Genomic DNA, 17,414 nt, shown 5'->3' on the forward strand with positions numbered 1-17,414 from the left:
AATAAACATTAACGCGCATGCGTAAAAAAATATAAAATAAATACAGTAACCAGTTTGATTGCAAAATATTTGTAAGAACAGGTTTTTAGTGGGATTAACGTAGTTGCCCTAAATTGTGAATTGCATAAGCTATAATTCATATACGTAATAAATATAAAAAAAGTAGTTGCGAAATTTTATGCATTAACCAACCTAGCGGTATCTACGTACAATCTTGCATGCTTGCACTTGGCATTTTAAGGCAACTATTAGCATGTTAAAGTGCTTTTTAATTAAAAAAAAAAAAAAAAAAAATGGCGGGGACTATGCAAAGAGAAAGGCGTTACGCGATCGTGCAATTTTACACCGGAAATATAAGTTTTTAAGATTTCCTGTATCGTAAATTGGTCTCCCTGTCTTCACTTTTCGTACATTAATAATTTTTTTAAAAAAACCATAGTATGGTACCACCGCCAAGCGGATGGAGACCTGACAGAAAACTTGTAAACCGGAAGTGGACGCTTTACGTGTGTGTATTAATTAATTAAATTAAACTGAAATAATTAATTTTTTTTTTAATTTAAAGTTCGAACATTATAGTAACATGAAATCAAATTAAATAAGACAGACGGCTTACCACATGTTTTTGAACTTAAATTTAAAAAAAACAAAAACAAAAAAGCATCGATTAATTTGGGAAAACTAAACAAAAATAAGGAATTATTGTTATTTTTGTAAAATAAAACTCCTTGTTTTAAAAAAAGTTTTTCATTTTAATACACACAATTAAAAATTACTTTTTCATTATTTTCGTATTTTTCCAATTTATAATTTATTTTTGGAAATTCACAGTTTAAACTTAATGGTACTTCGTTTTAAATTTATAGTAATTATTAAAAATATAAAATTACAAATCACGTCACAATAATTATTGAGAAAATAAATATAAAAATAAAAATAATAAAGTTAAATTATTCTATCAATTAAAAAGTGAACGTGTTTTCTCTGTAAAATAGACTGGTTATTGGTTTTTCTCTTTCACAATTTTCCACTTTTCCAATTTTTTGTTTTTCCTCAAATCTGTTTCTTACTGTTTTTGTGTAGATGATACTTTAGTTTCATATTTTTTAGAATATTCACCAGTTGGATCATATTTTCCTTTAAGTCTGGCCCAATCTCTTGATCGATTTTTGATCAAATGTCTTAAAACTTTTTCAGTCTGTGATTTCTGTTTTTCACTACATTTATTACAACCTGTTGCTAGTGCGTCTGGCAGGGTTTCTGTAACAAAATTAAATTAATATGTTAAATTTTGCAAGTAAAAAAAAAAAAAAAATAAATTTTAAAAGTCACTTTGTGAATGAAATCTTAAAAAAAAAAGAGTGGGGGCGGAGTTTAAAAACACACACATACGTACATACATATACACATACACACACACACACACATATATATATATATATATATATATATATATATATATATATATATATATATATATAAATTAAGGAATAAGTTTGATGCTTTACATGAAAGATATTGATCACTTAAATATGTGGCAGGAGGTTTCCAATTTTTTTGGTAATTAAACGCAACTCTCCCAAAATTACCAAATAATTATTAAACCTTCTTGTTTGTAACAGATGTAAAATTAATTTTTAGCCATTTTGTGTATGTTTGAGAACATCTAAAGCTCTTAACATTTGATTTTTCTTAGAAAAATCACTCGGAAAACGTCTTATTTCCCGATATTAAGAAAAATACTAGCTTTACTGCCTTGGCAATATGTTTAGTAGAAAGGGGATGAAAAAATACATAAAAATGACCTATCGCGTGCTCTTCTTTCCCTTTGATAACAAGTTAAAAAAATTGAAATATGATTAATAAATATCAGATTTTGAAATGGCCTAGCACCTTTAATTATGAAAATATCGAATTGCGGTTTCCGGTTTCTTTCATAACGTTGAATACTCTTTAAAACTGTGTATATGAAAATGGGGTCAACAGCGAACCCTCACTTTTGGTCGCGCGTCAGCCGCGTATGTGGGCAGGAATCTAAAATCAAGTCACATATTCTGAAACTAGAGGTGACGGGCAACAAAGTTTTCCTCTACCATTTTTCGCTCAGATTAACCGTTTAAGCATGAAATGCATTTGAGCCGTTTTAAAATGAACACCCTGTATATACAATATACATACGAGGTGTGGCTATTAAGTGACGAGACTATTGCTGTAAAACATTTTATTTTAAAATTTATACATATTTAGTTATTATCACCTTCAATATACACCCCTTCTATATCCCTACAACGCTCCATGCGAATTTACCATTGTTCGAAACCGTGCTGGAAGTCTTTTTCTGTGAGCTCCTGCATGACGCGTGCCGCTTTTCTCTTTCACAGCTTCAACGGACTGAAATCGTGTTCCTTTTAAGGCGGATTTGACTTTTGGGAGAACAGATCTAAAGTCACATGGGGGTCAGGTCAGGCGAATAATGGCGGATGGCCTAAAACTGGGATGTTGTAAGTGGCTAGAAACGTCTTGCGACAGACAATGCAGTGTAAGCCGGCGCCGGTTGTCTTGATGGAGAACCCCGTGACTTGTTTTTCTACAAATCGGGTCGTTTTTTCCTTACTCTTTCACCAGAGTTGAGAGCAAGCACCTCACGGTAGTAATGTTGATTAATTATAATCGATATTTTCATCCGTTTTGGACGTGGAAGGGCGGTCATCATCTCCGACGTCTTCTCGGCCATCTTGGAAACGCTTGAACCACTCAAAAACTTGCGCACGTGATAAACATTCATCGCCATAAACTTCTTTTTAATAAAAGATTCATGTCAAAATTTCACGACAATTCGTTGCTCTACTACATGTGTAGTATGTCATGTTTTCGGCAAAACGAAACTAACACCTCTTACACAAAAGGAAGGTTCCGGTTAGACAGATTTCTCTACAAACACGCGAGACGCTGTTAAATCGAAAGAGAAGGCTTTACGCTGCACAGCTGTCGCGGTCGTTAGGATTTGGCGCATGCATAGTTCTTCTGGAGCAGCATCAGTCTCGTTATTTATTAGCCACACCTCATATATATATATATATATATATATATAGAGAGAGAGAGAGAGAGAGAGAGAGATAAACCCCATTTTTTAATCACGACATTTCCGGTTCTAGAGAGAATTCTTGCGTAAAATACGATTATATATTTTCCGTTTTCCCGATTATGCAAGTAGCGTTACAAATAGAAAAGAGCATTAAAACGCTCTAATAAATCGTAAAGTGTTAATAAAACGCAGATTTACTAGTTTGCCGCAAGTGACAGTAATATCACACCCCCACTTGACTAAACTGCCCTCAAGTGGATTTAATCCGCCCTAAATATCTTCCAAAATCTGTCAGATACATGTGAATCCATCCATGTATCTGGGGGGGGGGGGTCAACAGAGGGAAAGCTAGCATGTAATCTCCTGTAATCTCCAGGACAAGTGTGGGATAGAGGCTATAATACATCAATATAGTCCGGTTAAAGATGTCTAGGTTTAGCTTTTGGAGGATATTCTGCCTTCCAATGGTCCAGTATCGAGGAGCGTGTAGCTCTTTATTCAAGCGCTAAGTTGACCAACTTAGTAAATTAAAACTTATTTGGTAATATTATGCCACTCATTTTTGTTGTTCTTGTTTTAAAGCACGTCAACATCTGAAGCTACTATGGCCACCCAGAGCTTTTTTTTTTTTTTGCTGTAAAAAGCTCCTATTAAAAAAAAAGAAGAAAATCTAAGGGTCCCAGCAGCTGGATTCGAACCCGTGATCTCCAGTATTCGCTAACCACTCCGGCTAATCCCTTCTCATTTCGCCATTTTGTTTTTCTTTCTCCTGTTTTAGTAAGGGACCTGACCAATAAGTTGGGAACGCAAATTCCCTCAAAAACGGAAGCCCCACATTTAATTGAATGAATGAAATTTTTCACTTCTACACCATGTGTTCGGTCACCAAAATGATTTCCCTGTAAAAGTGAAAGACCTTTTGCTTTTAAATACATAGTACAACCTTCATTTAAAGCATTTTTCCCAGGAAAAATCAATTAAGGGCTCTCAAGGGAGTGGTAGGGATAAACTTTCCTCTGAATTGCTATTTTATATTATCCTGCTTACTACATAATTTAATAAAGATTAAATGGCTAAATTTTCGGGTTTTTTTTTTTGTAGAAAACGTTGGAAAATCCCTCAGGATTTTATTTCCAGTTTTCCTCAATTTTCTCAAAAAAAAACAACTCGTGCAGAATTGTTTAAACTTCGTTTACTAAATAATATAAGGACTTATCTGATTTTCTGGATACCTGAATCTCCCTGAATATTGATCTTAAGAGGGTCCCCGGGATGAGAAGGAATTGACCTTCCCAATTTCTTTCTTCACTTTTTTTTAAGTGAAAATGTCGAAGGAATACTTCCAGTTTTATCCAATTTTTGATCAAAACTTTGTCTTTAGTTTTTTGCTTGAAATCAAAATTTTGAACTTAGTGAATTTTCCATTATATTATATATACGAGGTGTGTTCAAAAAGTAACGGGAATTTTCGTTTTTTGAAAAAAAATATTTATTTATTCATCTACATTAATATTGTCGCCTTCAAAGTAGTCCCCTTCGCATACAATACACTTGTGCCAGCGCTTTTTCCAATCCTCGAAACACTTCTGAAACTCGATCTTTGTGATAGCTTTCAGCTCTTTCAGCGATTCGCTGTTAATGTCATCTATGCTTGTAAAACGACGGCCTTTTAATGTTCTCTTTATGTTTGGAAATAGAAAAAAGTCACATGGAGCCATGTCTGGCGAATATGGAGGCTGGGGCATCGTTAAAGTTTTGTTTTTGGCCAAAAATTCACGAAGAACAAGCAATGAAGTGTGAGCAGGTGCATTATCGTGGTGCAAAATCCATGAATTGTTTTGCCACAAATCCGGGCGTTTTTTTCGGATTGTTTCACGCAAACAGCGTTGAACTTGTAGGTAGTAATCCTTATTGATTGTTTGACCTTGTGGCAAGAATTCATGATGCACTATGCCATTAAAATCGAAGAACACAGGGAGCATAACCTTCACATTCGACCGCACTTGTCAAGCCTTTTTCGGTCTTGGCGATCCAGAATGCCTCCACTGGGACGATTGAGCCTTAGTTTCGACATCATATCCGTAAACCCATGTTTCGTCACCTGTTATAACACGTTTCAGTAGATCCGCTTCGTTGTCGACTTCATTGAGTGACTCTTGAGCAACTTCCATTCTCCGCTGTTTTTGTTCGAAATTCAACAATTTTGGAACAAATTTTGCTGCCACACGTTTCATACCCAAAACATCCGAAAAAATTTCATGGCATGAGCCAATTGATATGGCAACATCATCAGCGACTTCTCTGATTGTGATTCGGCGATCGTTCATAACCATTTCTTTCACTTTTTTCACGTTTTCATCGGTTGTTGATGTGCTTGGACGTCCAGGTCGTTCGTCATCTTCAACGTTTTCGCGGCCATCTTGGAAACGCTTATACCACTCGTAAATCCTTGTTTTACTCATAGCAGACTCACCATATGCCTTTATTAACATTTCACACACTTTATTACACTTTATTTCATTTTTTACGCAAAATTTAATACAAATTCTTTGATCCATTTTTTTTAACAAACAAAAATCGCCAAGCTCGAAAAACACGTCTAACCTTAACGGCTGCCACTTAAGAAGTAAACAATGAATATTACTGAAAATTTTATCGTACTTCAGGGGCATGTGTACCAACATAATAAAAAAAAAAAAATTTACAATCAGACTCTCCAAACCCGCGAAATTTAAAAATTCCCGTTACTTTTTGAACACACCTCGTACATATACACTGACAAACTCGCTTGCAAACGATCATAAAAGCAAGAATTTTCGCAAGACTGTGTGTTGTATAAGTTCAGCTTGATAAAGTAATCATTGTTGGAAAAACTATGGAAGGGCGGTTGTAGGGAAATTCAGATTTTTGTTCATCTCTCGTCATGAAAATGTTTTCTCCTTCCCGATGGTTACAGTGAAACACTGTTTCCCCAACACTTTTCCCATGCTTACTAACTTGATTTTTTTTTTTGTTTAGTGAAAAACTTTTCTGATAGAGAAGAGGTTTTCATTTTTCCTCACGCTGGAATATGCTTCTCGCTATAGATGAGAAAAAGCTTAGTTGTGTAACACAATGAATGCCATATTTTTGTATAGTAAGTACTAAATGTAATTGTGGGTAAATGCACATTGTGAAGTGAAAAACTTCAGGACTTGAAATTTTTCCTTGAAAAGCGTTGTAGCTCTTATCCACTTTTTTTGGTGGGGGGGGTAGGAAAAAGGTTTTCTCTCATTTTCATCTTATAAAATTGTTGTTTAGCTATTTTCTCGTAATATTTAATTAAATAAATCAATTGAGAAAAGTCCACACACGCGTGAAAAATGATCACTCCCTCCAATTTTCCAGCTTTGAACTCATTTTCTTTCTTCAAACTTCGAATTTTAGGATAAATTGAATTCTTTTAAAAGTTTCCAGTTATTTTTTCCCTTAAGATTTCACTCTTCCTAGAAGCTTCTTTATAAGTTTTCGAGCTATTACCCCTAGATAGATAGATAGATAGATTAAACTAGAGCGGCCCTCAAGGCCTGCGACCCCTTTGGATCTATTGTGGCTCCCCTCACTCTAAAGCTCACCCTCCAGACCTGTCCTTTTAATCAGACTCTTAATGCTGGAGAGCTGCTCCTGGTGTAAAGCTCTCAGGCCTTGGTTTTTCCTCCCCAAGAAGTAACATCCTTAGCCAGGACAAGCCTCTCACAATGACACAACACAGTGCAGTGCCCGTTTCCTCCTCCTCCTCCTGACAGAACCTACAAAAGGCTATCATCTGCCAGGCTCATGCGATGCATGTGCTTCCTGAGCCTGCAGTGGCCAGTTAATAGGCCTACAATCATCCTTATAGCACCACGGCCTTGACGGATTAATTCTGCAGTCAGCCTCGGCGAATAGCCTTTAATGAACTCCTTCGCCTGTCTCTGCCCAGTGGTGGCTCCTAAAATTTCATTCTTTCTAGGAGCTTGCTACAGCTTACACTGTCCGTAGCGCAATCTGTAGCTAGAAGAACAGATCAATGTTCAATGAAAAACCTTCGGAAAAACTAAACTAGGATAGTTGTTACAAAGCCAATATAAGAAGAGGTCTTAATGAAGTTGGACAGAAAAAAAAGCAATTAGTCCTTTACTGGGTTTCTGGACAAGAAAGGGGCTCCCGTAGGGTTCATCATATATCCCTTACAATATTTGAGCGGCCACAGTTACACAGAGTTACCAGAGTTACTGATGGCGATTAAAAGAAAGAAAGGAGCCCTTTTTTTCCTGTCTAAAAAAGGGCTGATAAGAACCGTTTTAGGTTGGCCCAGGCTACCTAATAAACAACCCCTAAGTAGGATTCAAATTTGAAGTTTCGGCTAAATTTCCGTTTTTTGGGGGGTACCAATAAATACTCGGAACAGAGAAACAAACGTAAGCGTTTTTTTCAGAGTAGAATTCTAAACTTACATAAACGTTGCAAACTCAATAACAAATAAATTTAACATCATAAATTCCTCAAATGAAAACTTTATACTCAGTTTTCAGTTTTTCCCAACAAAATAAATTATTATGTCCACAAATTTTGTAGAGAGTAAAATTTGTTAAAGGCATAAAAAAAAAAGCAAAAAAAAAGCAAATGTAAAGTACAAAGAAAAATTGCATACTAATACTCGTAGAGTACTTTATAATTTATTCAAATTTATACAGCTGACCCTTATTTAATCAGCTGTCTGTATTATTCTATAATCATAAATTTAGGCACTGCCTTCTAGTTACGAGTTGAAATGTACGCAAATTTTAATATTTATTTAATTTTTTTTTTTTTTTTTTTATCTTTAATCTGATTCAATTATTATTATTATTTTTTTTAAATATATAACATCTTAATTGGTTGCGTGAATTTAATAAATGTTATGTAATAATTTTTCTTCAAAGAAAATTGGGATAACTACTTTAATTTCCCACCAATTGGTCATTTTACTGTGCTCTCATATTACTTGGAAAAGTGTTGGTATGGTGGAAATTTTGTTTGAGGGAGGAGGCGAAAACTGGTTGAGTCAGTAAGATAACTGAAGTTGAAATCTTTACAGATTGAGAAAATCAAAGATATTCTATACATGTACATAGATCAATAATTTGTATTTGAATAATTTTTGTCTACGAAAATTCTTTAAACGTATTTTGAGAATTGATGTTGAGGCACTTTTAAAGTGCCATTTTGTTACAGTGTACAGTTTTACAATCGGGATAAAATTAGTAAACATTAAAATGAATTTTAAAATTAGGAGTTTGAAAAAGAAAACATTCTAAGATTAAATTCAAGACAAATTTTTGTTAGAGCAATTCTTACGAGTGTTCTCACCCGTTTTTTTTTTAATGGGATAATGAGGATAATGCATTAAAATTCCTTTTTAAATCCTTGGAATCCTCAAAAATCCTCAGGATTCAGTTCACTCGAAGTTCAAACGCACAAAGAACACACGAACAGAAGCCGGAAGTCGTTTTTTTTCCCCACACTTGAAATATAACAATAGATGATTTTTTTTTTTTTTTAAACTATCACACAATCTTTAATAAAACTAACTAAATTATTGTAAATGTTAAAAATAATTGTTAAATTTCCGAGCAGGGCGCTATTGAGCGGCCCTTGTTATTGTAAAATATATTTTTTAAGGAAAACAAGAAAAAGTTAATTGCTGTTGTCACTTTTTTTATTTGTATTCAATTGTTAAAATAAATATATCCTTGGCAATGATGATTGTCATCATCAATGGTTTTGACAACAAAAAAAAAAAAAACGAAGTAATCAGTCACGAAGGTAGTTTACCTTTCTATTGTTTAATTAACTCCCAAAATGATTGCTTTATTATGTATAAGTTTTTTTTTGGTTGAATGCTAATTTTATCAGCTGATTGTTTAATCATAAGATAAGTAAACAGCCAGCTGAATCCAAAAGTAAATTTACTTAGTGAACAATTTGAAGAACTGACCTCTAAACTAACGTAACTACCGGTGGAGGCCTTCCTTTTCTTACCATTGTCCTAAATAATAGTCTATGAATGAACAATTGAACCGGAAACTGTTAATTTCGCGATGTATATATATATTTTTTTGAAGGATCCTTCCTCTAAGTGATATCTCTATAAATCTTCATTTCTACTTCCTTTTACTACTATTTCCCCCCCCCCCAACTTTGTTCAATTTCCTAGAGTTTTGTGAGATAGAAAAAGAATCAGTCAATTCCATTTTCTGGGTGAATTGTTTTTTTTTTTAGATGCCAAGATAATCGGTACAGCATCTTTTATGGGAAAGAGCTTTGGCTGTTTCTCCTTTAAAGTTAGGATCTTATGTGAATTAATCCAGAATCTGGATTGTTTCTTTTAGGCTCGGTTTGAATTGATGTTCTTTTCTTTATTTTGGATAGCTAAAAAGGTTCAGAGTTCTGAGTCTCTGAATGATTCTCAGCTTTGTTCCCCAAGAATCTGGTGTCTTTAGTCCTATCTGATAGATTAGCCACAATTAAAACTATTAGTACATTCGACCTGCGAAGCTAAGATGTATTGTGGTACTGGGTTCGATTCCCGGTCTTAGGCCTTGGATTTTATTTAATGGTTAATATGAGAAATTTACAGTAAAGTATATTAGGCGGTTATAGGCTAGACCCGCAAAGCTAAGATGTATTGTTGGTTAGTAGATTCGATTCCCCTGGTCTAGGTCTTGAGTTTTATTAAATGGTTAATATAAGTTTATAGTAAAGTATGTTGGGTGGTTATAGGCTAGTCCCGCAAAGCTAAGATGTATTGTTGGTTAGTGGGTTTGATTCCCGGTATAGGTATTGTATTTTATTTAATGGTTAATATGAGAAATTTACAGTAAAGTAAGGCGGATAGAGGCTAGACCCGCAAAGCTAATATGTATTGTTGGTTTAGTGGATTCGATTCCCCTGGTCTAGGTCTTGGGTTTTATTAAATGGTTAATATAAGTTTATAGTAAAGTATGTTAGGTGGTTATAGGCTAGTCCCGCAAAGCTAAGATGTATTGTTGGTTAGTGAATTCGATTCCCCTGGTCTAGGCCTTGTATTTTATTAAATGGTTAATATGAGAAAATTACAGTAAAGTATGTTAGGCGGTTATAGGCTAGACCCGCAAAGCTAAGATGTATTGTTGGTTAGTGGGTTCGATTCCTCAGTGTAAGCCTTGAATTTTATTTAATGGTTAATATGAGAAATTTATAGTAAAGTAGGTTTGCTAGTCACCTCCGTCCACGACACCTAATTGGTAGTTGGATGTTAAGCCCCGCCTAAAAAAGTAGGCGATTACTTTACTTTAATTTACTATTAGTACATACAAAAGAGGTAACCTTGCACCCTGTCATGGCAATGTGTACTCCCTTAGCGGCCCTTCTTTTGGGGATATCTCTGTCCGAGGTGGAGCACCGGGTAAAAGGCAGGAAGTCAACAGAACGCTTTAGTCACCTCTCAGGACTGTGGCCAAGTTCTTAAACCGGTAGAGATTTGAAAAACGTGTGCCTCAGCCTAGATTGGCATGCTGTCTGGTTTCCACTCATGGTATAAGCGTCAACTTAGGGGGACACCTGAAAATGTTAGGCCTAAAACGGAATCAGTTTCTCCTTTCCAAAGAAGATTTAGAAGTCTGGGGAAGGTTTTGCCCCAAAAAAAGACACTTTCATTAAATGCTAAGGCCCTAAAAACACCTTTAATTTTCCTTGTTTTGAAAACATTATTTCACAAAAATTAACTTTTCCGGGTAGAGAAGGACAATATTTAGAATATCCTTTTAAAAGAGATCTTCACTAATTAATATAAGAAAATAAAAAAATTTGAAACACCTTTTGATTAACCAAGATTAAATTTGTTCAAATTAAACAATCTTCCCCTTAATTAGTTGTTACGTGACAAAGAAGGCGACACTGCTTACTAAATATCGACTGTTAAATTCTTAATTAATACCTGGCAATTAATCAGAAATTTAATAACAAAGGCTGTGACTGTATTGTAGCTTATTCCGTTTCAATAACTCCATTAAATGAAAGTTAAATTTAGTTTGTACTAAATACAGGTTGAAATCAACTTTAAAAGTTTACCTATCACCTATATTTGTTCGGGTAATTGGTTGAGAAACGGTAAGATTTCTGTAATTAATCATTACCAATTGTAAAACTTATCACCGACCTTACTAAATTCAACCAAGTGGCTATTTTCAAAATAAATCTAGAGCGGAACTGTGGGACTTCCGCCAAACCTTCTTCATAGTAAACAGTTCTTTCAAGCATAAGTACTTAGACGAATCTTTCTGTTTGTTAGAAAATATGTTAGTAATAAAGTATGTACCAAGATATCTAATTGGTAGTTGGACGGTTAAGCCACGCCTCGTAAATAGAAAAATAGGCGATTAGTTCAATTTTACGTACTTGAGACGAATCGCCAAATAATTCTTTCTTCCTTTCCAATAATACGTTCTATTAAGTGCTGTACCGTTTATTTATCGAACTAATCCGTTTTCGATTCCTTCCTTACACTAATCAACTCTCCGCTTCCGGTTACGGCAACCCACTGAACCGTTTGGAACATCGATGGCCTCTCTGATCTCCTCTGTGTAATCAAGGGTGACCTTAATTGCTGGAGGGTTTCAACATTGGCAGGGATCTCTCATCAGGTTCCCCACCTGTGGGTGTGACGCTTAGGTGTATTGTACGTAATTAGCACATAGTAATATTATACAGGGTGTATGCGGAGGAGAGGTCGCGAAACTTCGGGAGCTGATTCAGCAGCTCAAATGCAACAAAAAATATTCTCTTCACTTTGGCCCGATTCTCAATAGTGTCCAAGATATTTGCATTTTTAACTTTTCCGTCGATGTTCGCGTTTTTCGCCATCAAAACGGCCGTAACTTTTTTATCCTTCATCCTACAACAGATCTGCTTATTCCAAACGAAAGAGCATTAAATTTGCTATAAATCTGTTTAACCCAGAGCCTCAAAACGTTTCTTATAACACTGAAATGAGAATCGGGCCAAAGTGAAGAGAATATTTTTTGTTGTATTTGAGCTGCTGAATCACCTTCCGAAGTTTCGCGATCTTTCCTCCGCATACACCCTGTATATACCTCATTTGTACCGGATGCAATAGAACAAAAACACCCTGAATACAGAAATTTAAAAAATACAGTTGGTAATAAATAATTACGTAAACAGATTTCCGAAATAATAGTAACAGCCAAGTAGGTAATTTTTGTTATTTTGTATAAATTTCTATTTACAAGTTAGCAATACTTTGCAGATAGATTAGACTAGTCACTCACGATATTTATCCTCCCCAGACTAGAATCTGGTTTTCTAATGTCTGGCCATGTAAAGGAGGAAGTAAGTTCAGTGCATCCAACTTTCACCAGTTACGTAAATCGTACTCTTTTAGTGTAGTACGTACGTTTTATTATTATATAGTCGGCCGATTTGGAGAAGGTTATCTTTGTTTAAAACGGAAATACTTCCTTTATAGCTAGACCTGGCTTTATTTTTTTGTAAACAATCAAATACTTTTAAAAAAAATTTTTAGTTTACATGTAAAACACGAAACATGTTTACCAATAGATGAATTTGTTTAGTAAGAATAGATTTTTGTAAACAAGATAAAACTCTTTTTAAAACGCACTTTACAATTACGGGAAAAAGTTAATTTACATTTTTTAATTATCAAGTAGGTTTATTTTTATAGAATTGGCCGAAAGAAAAATCCAAATAAGAGGAAGCATTGCGACTATGAAAATGTAGACATTTCTCTAGAAATTTGAAGGTTTCGGAAGTGAAAAATCGCCAATTGCTTGTGTGGTGTTTGAAAACTCTGTTTAAACGGAAAATAGCTAGAATTTAAATATTAAGTACTTCATTTGGGTTCCAACAAGAAAGTCTAATATACTCAGCGATACAAACTCGTCCAACCGGATGTACCACGGTAAATATCCCTTTATTTTTGAGTTTTTCCTGTAAACGGCTCCTTAAACATTTGAATTTTTATTGCTCTCAAATTTTTCCAATTTAAAAATTCATTATTCCATGGATTTTCTCAAGTTTCTGTGATTTTTATTCTTATTAGTACAGGGTGTTCATTTTAAGACGGCTCAAATTGCATTTTCATGCTTAAACGGTTGATCTAAGCGAAAAATGGTAGAGGAAAAATTTGTTACCCATCATCTCTAGTTTCAGAATATGTGAATTGATTTTAGATTCCTGTCCGCATACGCGGCAGACGCGCGTCCAAAAGTAAGGGTTTGCAGTTCACCCCATTTTCATATACACAGTTTTAAAGAGTATAAAAAGTTATGAAAGAAACCGGAAACCGCAATTCGATATCTTTAAAATTAAAGGTGTTAGGCCATTTCAAAATCTGGTATTTATTAATCATATTTCAATTTTTTAACTTGTTATCAAAGAGAAAGAAGAGCACGCGATAGGTCATTTTTATGTATTTTTTCATCCCCTTTCTACTAAAAATATTGCCAAGGCAGTAAAGCTAGTATTTTTCTTAATATCGGGAAATAAGTCGTTTTCCGAGTGATTTTTCTAAGAAAAATCAAATGTTAAGAGCTTTAATTGTTCTCAAGCATACACAAAATGGCTAAAAATTAATTTTACATCTGTTACAAACAAGAAGGTTTAATAATTATTTGGTAATTTGTGTAACGCAACTTGTGCAGCATGTACTATGCCTTCAAAGATGCCTCCTCAGATTCAGAGAACAGCTGATAACCTCCTGTGTAACCTGACTTGCGAGCCAGAGTAGGCACCTTTGAAGGCACAGTACATGCTGCACAAGTTTAGTGAAGTGCATTATTTGATAAATTAAGGAATAAGTTTGATCCTTTACATGAAAGATATTGATCACTTAAATATGTGGCAGGAGGTTTCCAATTTTTTTTTGGTAATTAAACGCAACTTTCCCAAAATTACCCAATAGTTATTAAACCTTCTTGTTTGTAACAGATGTAAAATTAATTTTTAGCCATTTTGTGTATGCTTGAGAACATCTAAAGCTCTTAACATTTGATTTTTCTTAGAAAAATCACTCGGAAAACGACTTATTTCCCGATATTAAGAAAAATACTAGCTTCACTGCCTTGGCAATATTTTCAGAAGAAATGGGATGAAAAAATACATAAAAATGACCTTTTCTTTCTCTTTGATAACAAGTTAAAAAATTGAAATAAATACCAGATTTTGAAATGGCCTAGCACCTTTAATTTTGAAGATATCGAATTGTGGTTTCCGGTTTCTTTCATAACTTTTTATACTCTTTAAAACTATGTATATGAAAATTGGGTCAACTGAAAAACCCTCACTTTTGGACGCGCGTCAGCCGCGTATGCGAGCAGGAATCTAAAATCAAGTCACATATTCTGAAACTAGGGCAACGGGCAACAAATTTTGCCTCTACCATTTTTCGCTCAGATCAGCCGTTTAAGCATGAAAATGCATTTGATTCGTCTTAAAATGAACACTTTATATCTATTTTTTTTTTTATTTCAAAAAAAGGTGACTGAAAAAAAAAAAATGTTTTTTGGCATTTTGTGGTATGTTAGAATATTTTTATAAATCAACAACTTGAGCCACGTAGTACAAGAGAAAGTCCAGATTTATTTCTCGAGGGAAAAAATAACAAAATCTTTCGCGATTTCCTGTTAGAAGTTCATCATTACTTTTTTTCCCCGCCGAGTTTAACCTTGTTAAATTTTGTTTCTTACGTAATAAACAGGTTTACGTATTTTTTGTATTAACAATAAACAGTTACAGATACTTCTTGTTAACTGTAATTTTGTGACGTCTGTATATTAGTTCGTAATCGAATTCATAAATCTAATAGTACCCCACAACATGGAACATACCAGAAATGTTTGTAAATTTCAAACAGGAACAGACAGACAAAATGACTAATTAGTTAAAACAAGTTGAATACATCGTTAAAAAAGATTGAAAAATTAAAAACTTGATATGTGGATAGCCGCCATGATTTGGATCTACTCGTAATTAACATCTTAATATGAAATTTTGTAAATGCAAATGATATGGTGATAGTTTTCATGAAACCGGAAGGTTGATGTGTTTTTTTTCTGTTTGTAAGTCTGTGCATATTGACTGTATATTGATGAAGTATTTAGGGTAACAAGGGATGAAAATCTGCATATTCCCCTACAAAAAACAACATCCTTGGAAGGGAAAGGGATGACTTGTTAATGATTTTTTTAAACAAGGGTCATCCCTTTTCCTTATTGCTTGTTTTGGAGCGTTTTCGTCAGGGCCGGATTTTCCTATAGGCTAACTAGGCTTTAGCCTAGGGCCTCAAGATCAAGAGGGGCCTACAATCAAATTGTTAGCAAAATTAAAATTACACTATTCTAAAAAACATAACATATTATACATTACATTTAACATATTGATATATATCACAGTAGTGATGTACTTTATTATCTCTCATGTAATTTACAAACTTAAAAATGGGAGGTGAAAGGGCCTCACAAGTGGGAATAGCCTAGGGCCTCTTTTCATCTAAATCCGGCCCAGGTTTTCGTCTTTAAGTCTTCATTTTTTTAAAAAAAGTACACCTCACAAAGTACTTTGAATTCGTAAAAGTGCGTTTAAGATATTGCATTAATGTAATTTTGATTTAATTACTCTTACTGCACAAAGTAATGTATGCATAGTTTTTTTTAAGTATATATTTATTTGCGACTGTAAATTACAGACGCAGGGAATTACACAACAGATATTTCCGGAAAACTAAACAAAATAACCAAAATACTTGTAAAAAAAAAAAGGTACTTACTTTTAAGTTCTTTCCCATCATTGGTACAGTTGCCTTCGTCCATCAAACACTTGATGTATTGACTAAGTATCCGGTCGTTAGTTAAAATTTTATCCACATCAATATTATCATACTTTGAGGTATATACCTCGCCAGCTTCAATGCATCCAACAAATAAGATGGCTGTTGCAAATAACGATAGTATATAAAGATTCATGGTTTTATTTTTTTGTATTTTAGATTTTGAAAAAAAAAAAATTAAAATTTCTTGTAAAATAACCAAATTTACTGTTTACGAAACAATAAGTAAATAAGAGGTAAATCTGTGCTGTCCAGTGTATTTATGGTAATAGTTGTCTACCCCCTCTATTGGTTAAACTTCATTTCCCCTCCACAAGAAGATATACAAGATATTTCCCCTACTTCTGATGTCATTATGTTCAAAGTAAACAAAAAGAGGTACCTGCTAATTGAATAAGTTCGAATTTCTCGTATGCAACAGGGGAAAGTTGGCCATCCTGTACGGGATTCCCCCCAGGGTCGATGTCTTTTATTTCACTTTCTTGAGAACAGTAAAATCAATCTTCTTTGTGCTCAAGAAATATAAAGATTGTTGGTTTTTTAAAGCTGCATTACTTCTAAGAATTCGGTAACAAAAAAACAAACAAACCTGTCCGCAATCAGTTCCACAGAAAATCTAGGAAAAATTGGGAGGAAAAATCTGATTTTCTCTCACTACTATTCTTAAAAGCTTGCAACTTCCCCATTTTCTCCAAACTCAGGTTGTAATTTAGTTTTTTTAGACATTATAAACTTAGTAAAGCTTAGAATGACCAAGTGGACTTTAAACCGCGAACCCCTAAAAAAGCAGCGACCAAATGATTTACCATAAATCTATAATGATAAATAAAGTCAAGAAAAAATAAGATTAACACTAAAAATCAATTTCTACATTACCTTGCTAAAAATATTGCAACTGGTTCAAATTTTCTGTATCCAGATTTTTACTGATACCCACAGTTTGATTGTGGAATTTTCTTCAAACCGTCTTTAATATTAGTACAAAAGGCACCACTGTAACCGAGCAGTTGTAGGCTATACCCGCAAAGCTGAGATGTATTGTTGGTTAGTGAATTCGATTCCCCTGGTCTAGGTCTTGTATTTTATTTAATGGTTAATATGAGAAATTTATAGTAAAGTATGTTAGGCGGTTATAGGCTAGACCCGCAAAGCTAAGATGTATTGTTGGTTAGTGGATTCGAATCCTGGTCTAAGTCTTGTATTTTATTTAATTTTTAATATGAGAAATTTATAGTAAAGTATGTTAGGCGGTTATAGGCTAGATCCGCAACGCTTAGATGTATTGTTGGTTAGTGGATTCAAAATTCACCACTAAACATATCAATCAAAATGACGAAATCTCTGTTATATTTTAATTTAAACTTTTGAACTTAGATATTCCGTTTTTTTGATTAAAACTTTTTTCCCCAAAATTAATTAGAATTG

At 34.0% G+C, this 17,414-nt stretch overlaps 2 protein-coding genes across 4 annotated transcripts in view; one reads left to right on the top strand and one right to left on the bottom strand.

The window, feature by feature from the left end:
• LOC141460840 (uncharacterized) overlaps positions 1–17,414 on the top strand; it is a 160,823-nt gene that overhangs the window by 108,011 nt on the left and 35,398 nt on the right. The gene's annotated exons all lie outside the window — the stretch shown is intronic.
• LOC141460199 (ejaculatory bulb-specific protein 3-like) lies at positions 860–16,240 on the bottom strand. The gene is made up of 2 exons (XM_074139959.1): positions 15,930–16,240; positions 860–1,260 (listed from the first exon to the last, which is right to left on the bottom strand). Exons 1-2 carry the CDS (start codon positions 16,123–16,125, stop codon positions 1,067–1,069), a joined length of 390 nt encoding a protein of 129 aa, XP_073996060.1. The 5' UTR covers positions 16,126–16,240; the 3' UTR covers positions 860–1,066.

The sequence above is a fragment of the Rhodnius prolixus genome, unplaced genomic scaffold (assembly GCF_049639745.1).
Source record: "Rhodnius prolixus isolate KJV_2025 unplaced genomic scaffold, Rpr scaffold_6, whole genome shotgun sequence".
Lineage (NCBI taxonomy): Eukaryota > Metazoa > Arthropoda > Insecta > Hemiptera > Reduviidae > Rhodnius > Rhodnius prolixus.

What these genes read in the sequence shown, in the direction of transcription:
- LOC141460199 (XM_074139959.1), bottom strand. Translation starts at nt 16,125, where the DNA reads ATGAATCTTTATATACTATCGTTATTTGCAACAGCCATCTTATTTGTT. An exon ending in TGATGGGAAAGAACTTAAAA is followed by an intron (nt 1,261 to 15,929) that starts GTAAGTACCTTT and finishes ATTTTGTTACAG; the next exon opens with AAACCCTGCCAGACGCACTA.